Genomic DNA, 5,598 nt, shown 5'->3' with positions numbered 1-5,598 from the left:
TGCCGGGGATGGACCAGGAGAGCATCCCACACAGGTATATTATATAGATATGGACTCTTCAGCAACATGCTATGATGCATTGTTTGTTAGATAGGAAGATGATACATTGTTCCAAGATCCTAGTCTCTGGCTTCACCATATAAATTCATCTTCATTTATGGCATGTGTTTTACAATTTATGTTTGTTTAATCCATGAAAAAGTATTTCTATATAATAGATAAGCTTTTGCTGCTGAGAAATTATGTGAAAGCACAACAATGAGATTCAATGAACAAGTTTATTATTGGCCAGACTTTGTTTGGTGGAAATCAAATTTCTTGATGAACAAAATCACTTGAATATGTTACTTTTGCCACATAAACATTTAGATAACTATTTTGTTGACAATGGGATTTTAGCAGAAAAAGTTAGCCAAACTTTTTTTCTTTTACGATATTCTCTAACAATTTGAATGATAGAAGAATGATATATACCATTTTGCATTCGTTACAATTTTGATTTTCAAAACCTGGTCCTTGATTAGGCACTGCTGGATGTTTATACCATTGAAAGAGAGATTGGAAAACTTGATGGCATTAAAGTTGGACTCGTCGGAGACCTTGCTAATGGAAGGACGGTTCGGTCACTAGCATACTTACTTGCCAAGTATAAGGATGTGAAAATTTATTTTGTCTCTCCTGAGGTGGTTAAAATGAAGGTAACTGTTGCAAATGGTGGATATGGCATTCTTCTTTTAAATGCACTAGATTGAACTTGGTGCATCATGGTGCTACTCCCTCATGGTTGAAATGATGAGTTACAGCATTAGAAGCAATATCTTAAAGGCACTTAATTAAACTCAGTACATCATGCACTAAGATAATTCAATGGTTCAAATATAGTGCATAATGCACCCGGTTCAATTTGGTGTATCATAGTGTTGTCCATAGTTAAAATGATGAGTTATGGTGTTTCTTTTATAGGATGACATAAAATATTATTTGACATCAAAGGGTGTGGAGTGGGAGGAAAGTGGTGACTTGATGGAAGTGGCTTCAAAGTGTGATGTGGTTTACCAAACTCGCATTCAGAAAGAGAGATTTGGAGAGAGATTTGACCTTTATGAAGAAGCAAGAGGCAAGTACATTGTGAATCAAGATGTTCTGAATGTGATGCAAAAACATGCTGTGGTTATGCATCCTCTTCCTAGACTTGATGAGGTAAGCATATTTATATGCATTGTACTTTGTTTATGAACATAAGCTTAGAGTTGAATTGATATATGCCTGACATTGAAAGAGTTTTGCACTGCTTAGAGTTGTATACCAAACAATTTCTTTTTAGGTGACTACCGACGGAAAAATTTCATGTGAAAATGATAGTTACAAATCATTAGATAGTTTGACATGTTTAACTAAACTACTTAACATCTTAATTATCATCTTCACGAGAGTAGTCACCTTTCTCAATACTATATGAACTAAATTGATCCTGTAAATTCAATGCAGATTACTGTGGATGTTGATGATGATCCAAGAGCTGCTTACTTTAGGCAAGCAAAGAATGGTCTATATATTAGGATGGCCCTTTTAAAGGTTTTGCTTCTTGGTTGGTAAAATGTTGCATTTACTTTCCAAATGATGTTCCAACCTCAAGTTGTTTTGGGTGTAATTGGTACATTTTATGCTGTTGTCTCCCTTCATGGGAATATTTATAGTAGTAGTAATAAAAATATAAAATACTAGTTTTGGTAGACATTAGTAAAATAACTTGTGAAATGCAACCCATCTTTTTCCTAGCCAGAAAAGAAAAAGCACTTCCAATAGCAAGAGAAATTATGAAGGGCTCATTTCAACCAATACTCAAAAACCACCCAAATTTAAACAAACTCTACAAAAGAAGTAACATGCATACACTATAAGCCAAAGAAAAATTAAAAGGGCATCCTTAATAGAAAAGAGTACATAACTGCCTACAGAGAAGGCTATCTGGATCAAAAGTGTAATTTTGATGAAAGTATACATTGCCCATAAGGGTAAGCTAATATGTAGGGAAGCTTGGATCCACATTATGGGCCCAAGACTCTAATCCCCCAACAATATCTTTGGCAGAAGTGTAACCCATTTTCTGAAGATACTGAACAGCCCTTTGAGAATCATTTCCCCTTCTGCATATAACATACAATTGTGCACTTGAGCCAGAAGCTACACCTTTCTCTTCCTCTTTCTTCAGAGCTGTTGATATTTCAGGCAACCTAGTCTCTAGAGTTGACAGAGGAATGTTGAGAGATTTGGGGAGTGATACAATCTTGAAATGGTGACCTGGTCTAACGTCGAGTAGCACGTGCGGTTCCTTGTTAAGGACTATGTCGCTGTACTCCTTGCTGCTGATCCTTGATTCAGTGGCAAGTAGGTTTAGCCTCAAAGGACCCTGGGTATATACACAACTAAGTTGGAAAAGATATAATGTAAATATAAAGGATTTGGAAGCATAAGCTGAGCATCAACGAAGTCATACCACAGACAAGGGAGTTTGAGTGAAATTCTCATAGTCAAATTCTTGGAATTGCTGTTGCTTAAAGGTTGTGTTTTCTGCGCAAGCTTCGCATTGCATGGATCTTCCTCTAATTTTGACCTGTTAAATAACCATAATCAGTAACCATAAAAGCTCTTGTTGAAGTATCATGTCAACCAAAAAGTTACCCAAAAAAAAAATGATTTATTATTTATGGCCTATATAGGTTCCATCTTGCAGGAGATAGTAAATATGTGCACAATAAGCAGAGTGGTGGAGTTATTTAACATACTATTCGAATCCTTGCAGACAATGCATCAAAGAGAAGCATCCTTCCTGAGAGAGTTTCACCAACAGATGCTGCAATCTTGATTGCTTCAAGAGCTTGGAGACAACCAATTATACCAGGAACTGAAAAAATAAAAAAAAAATAATAAAATAAAAGATTGTCAGAAAATAATGGAACGACTAAACTAAAGTAGATTCAACTTTTTGCTATCATAAATGAAAGAGTACTAAAACTGATTTGGCTCATGAATACACGGGTAAATTTACCTACTCCTAGAACTCCACTATCAGCACATCTTTGGCACGCTGTTGTAGGTGGTGGAGTTGGAAAGAGACATCGATAGCAAGGACCACCATTATAATTGTAAACAGTGAGCTGCAGCACAAGTTTTCATTAACCAACTCTGAAATTTATCAAAAACTTTGGTGTGATACTCCTCGAAATACTAAAAAATGCTAATAAAGACATATACCTGCCCTTCCAATCCCAGTGCAGCACCAGATACAAGAGGCTGCATGTAACACACAAAAGCAATAAATACAAAAAAGTAAGTTGAAGAAACATAGGCTTTCCTTTAAACCATTTATATATGTATGCACCCAAAGCACATGAATATGTGAAACCTTAAAACATGTAGAACTCATCAAAATATTTAAATGTCGTATCATTTTATAATGAGTTCTAAAATTTTAAAGCCCAGTGAGATAAATCACAGATTTCAAAGGCAACAACTCATAATATCATATATACTTCTTGAAAAGGTTTAGAAATTCCCCATAATCTATAGCATAAATAATCCAACTCAAACTCTAAATATTGTTCGTGGATAAATATGAAAGTTCACATTTTGAAGTTTGAACACGACTTCTTTGCTGAATTGACACAGGTAATTGCACAAAGTAACAAACCAAACAACAATAACCATATGGACATGCAATGGACATTTGTTGGGGGAAATACAAAAATTTAAAGTATCAACACAAAAGCACAGATAACACCAAATTCAAATGAAGTCACTCAGTACAAACCATTAGGATTTACCTTTCCTAGTACCACACAGCAATCATTGATCATGTACCGGCTAGGAGCATTATCTGTAGCATCTACTATTATATCATATCTAACAAAATGCTGAGAGTCATGGAAACCACCAGGATTCACCGACATAAAAAATTAAAAGAAAATATTCAAATGAAATGAAAGGTAATCACAGAGGGATGAGAATCCCCAAGCAAGGAAAAAACTAATCCCATTACAGCAAGGATACTGGCTTAGTATTTCCAAAGCATTGGAGGTCCGCAAAGCTTCTTGATGCTCCACAATCTGAATAGTGGAATTGATACTGATATTCCATACAAAAAATAAATAAACAAATAAATCAGTTCTAAGAACAGCGATGCAACTATTACAAGCAATTCGAGTAAACTTGATATGGGGATTTCGTCTCAGTCTCTCCTTGAAAATCAATGCAATGAATTTTAGGTAAGAGAGTATCATACGAGCGACAAGCAGCAGCAGCAGATTTCACTTTCGGCTGGCCAATATATGCTTCTGTGTGAATAATCTGAAATACAGCATGAACAAGCCAAATTCACCAATAGCAGCAGGGTTATAAACAAATTCAGTAAATGAACTTGGAACACAAAAGAACACACTATACACATTAACAGTTTGTTCTGGCAAAAGTGCAAACATGTACCTGCCTATGCATATTATTCAGCTCAACCACATCATGATCTACAATACCCAACCGACCTGAGAATAATTTTTGAAACATAAGCTCTCAAAAGAGTATATACACAATCCTACATATTATTGGAAAAAGCTTGAACTTTGAAGTATAAAATGAACTAAAACAAAAACTATAAGGTAACACTTATTGAAGCATGATCACAAGAACTTACCAACACCACAAGCTGCAAGGTATAGCAATGCAGGGGAACCCAATCCTCCAGCTCCCACAACCAAAATTGATGCATTCAACAGATTTGCCTGACCTGCAATACAACTCAATTGTAATATGATGATGATGATGATGATGATGATGATGATGATGATGATGATGATGATAAAATCAAATATATATGTAAGTGAAAGTGAAAGTGAGAAAAATGAGAACTTTGAGGACCTTGAACACCAAAGGAAGGAAGCAGAAGGTGACGACTGTATCTGTAGATCATGTGAGGCTCCAAAGCGTTTGATGAGTGCGACGAAGAACCACCATTGGATACGACACCGTTTTTGAGATGAAGATGGTTCAGCTGAGATTGAAGCTCAGATATTTTGGCGTCGATTGTGTCCCTTTCTTGCTTGAGCTCATTGATCTGCCGCCGAATCCGAGAGGCCTCTGCTTCCTGCGTCTCCGACGACATTTCAAGACTCAGGTGACCTTCAATTCAGGGTTCTTTCTGCTTAATCGCTCAAAACCCTAAACCCAACTAATAATTAGGGTTTTCTTTTTTTTTTTAAATATTAAATTATGTCACTCACTTGGTTAAGTTATTATATACAAATACAATTATGGGTCAATAAATTCAATCTTATTTTTAATATATATTTTTTAAATAAATTTAAAATAATATGCGTCATTAATATTAATGTAAAAGTTCTTAAAAATGATTTACATAATGGAAAATATTAGAGATCTTAATTTGTACATTAATATGGATAAAATATTGATATATTATTATCACTTAATTCATTTTTTTTATATTTTATAGATATGTCATGTATTTTACAAATTAATATATATATATATATATATGATGTATCTGTGTGGAAATTTGATGCATTATAGAGAGGGGTGTTTATGGTT

At 34.8% G+C, this 5,598-nt stretch overlaps 2 protein-coding genes across 2 annotated transcripts in view; one reads left to right on the top strand and one right to left on the bottom strand.

Moving 5' to 3' along the window:
- The window catches only part of LOC107609061 (aspartate carbamoyltransferase 1, chloroplastic), a gene marked incomplete in the record, with an annotated part of 3,206 nt that extends 1,371 nt beyond the window's left edge, over positions 1 to 1,835 (top strand). Inside the window, 4 exon segments of the mRNA XM_016310891.2 lie at positions 5 to 34; positions 525 to 698; positions 964 to 1,200; positions 1,489 to 1,835. Of these exon segments, the coding sequence (XP_016166377.1) occupies positions 5 to 34; positions 525 to 698; positions 964 to 1,200; positions 1,489 to 1,596 (549 nt within the window).
- LOC107609059 (adenylyltransferase and sulfurtransferase MOCS3) lies at positions 1,830 to 5,246 on the bottom strand. Its single transcript, XM_016310890.2, has 11 exons — positions 4,912 to 5,246; positions 4,688 to 4,780; positions 4,483 to 4,538; positions 4,283 to 4,347; positions 4,051 to 4,125; positions 3,825 to 3,903; positions 3,256 to 3,294; positions 3,050 to 3,158; positions 2,787 to 2,905; positions 2,498 to 2,614; positions 1,830 to 2,410 (listed from the first exon to the last, which is right to left on the bottom strand). The coding sequence occupies exons 1-11, from the start codon at positions 5,153 to 5,155 to the stop codon at positions 2,021 to 2,023; spliced, it is 1,386 nt and encodes a 461-aa protein (XP_016166376.1). The 5' UTR covers positions 5,156 to 5,246; the 3' UTR covers positions 1,830 to 2,020.

Source organism: Arachis ipaensis, chromosome B07 (genome assembly GCF_000816755.2).
Source record: "Arachis ipaensis cultivar K30076 chromosome B07, Araip1.1, whole genome shotgun sequence".
In the NCBI taxonomy this organism is placed as follows: domain Eukaryota; kingdom Viridiplantae; phylum Streptophyta; class Magnoliopsida; order Fabales; family Fabaceae; genus Arachis; species Arachis ipaensis.
This window is presented reverse-complemented; position numbering and strand designations above follow the sequence as displayed.

Coding starts and splice junctions, on each gene's coding strand:
- LOC107609059 (XM_016310890.2), bottom strand. CDS start 5,155: ATGTCGTCGGAGACGCAGGAAGCAGAGGCCTCTCGGATTCGGCGGCAG. Junction 3,904..4,050: donor GCTTTGGAAATACTAAGCCA/GTATCCTTGCTG, acceptor GCATTTTGTTAG/ATATGATATAATAGTAGATG. Junction 3,159..3,255: donor CACTGGGATTGGAAGGGCAG/GTATATGTCTTT, acceptor CTTGTGCTGCAG/CTCACTGTTTACAATTATAA.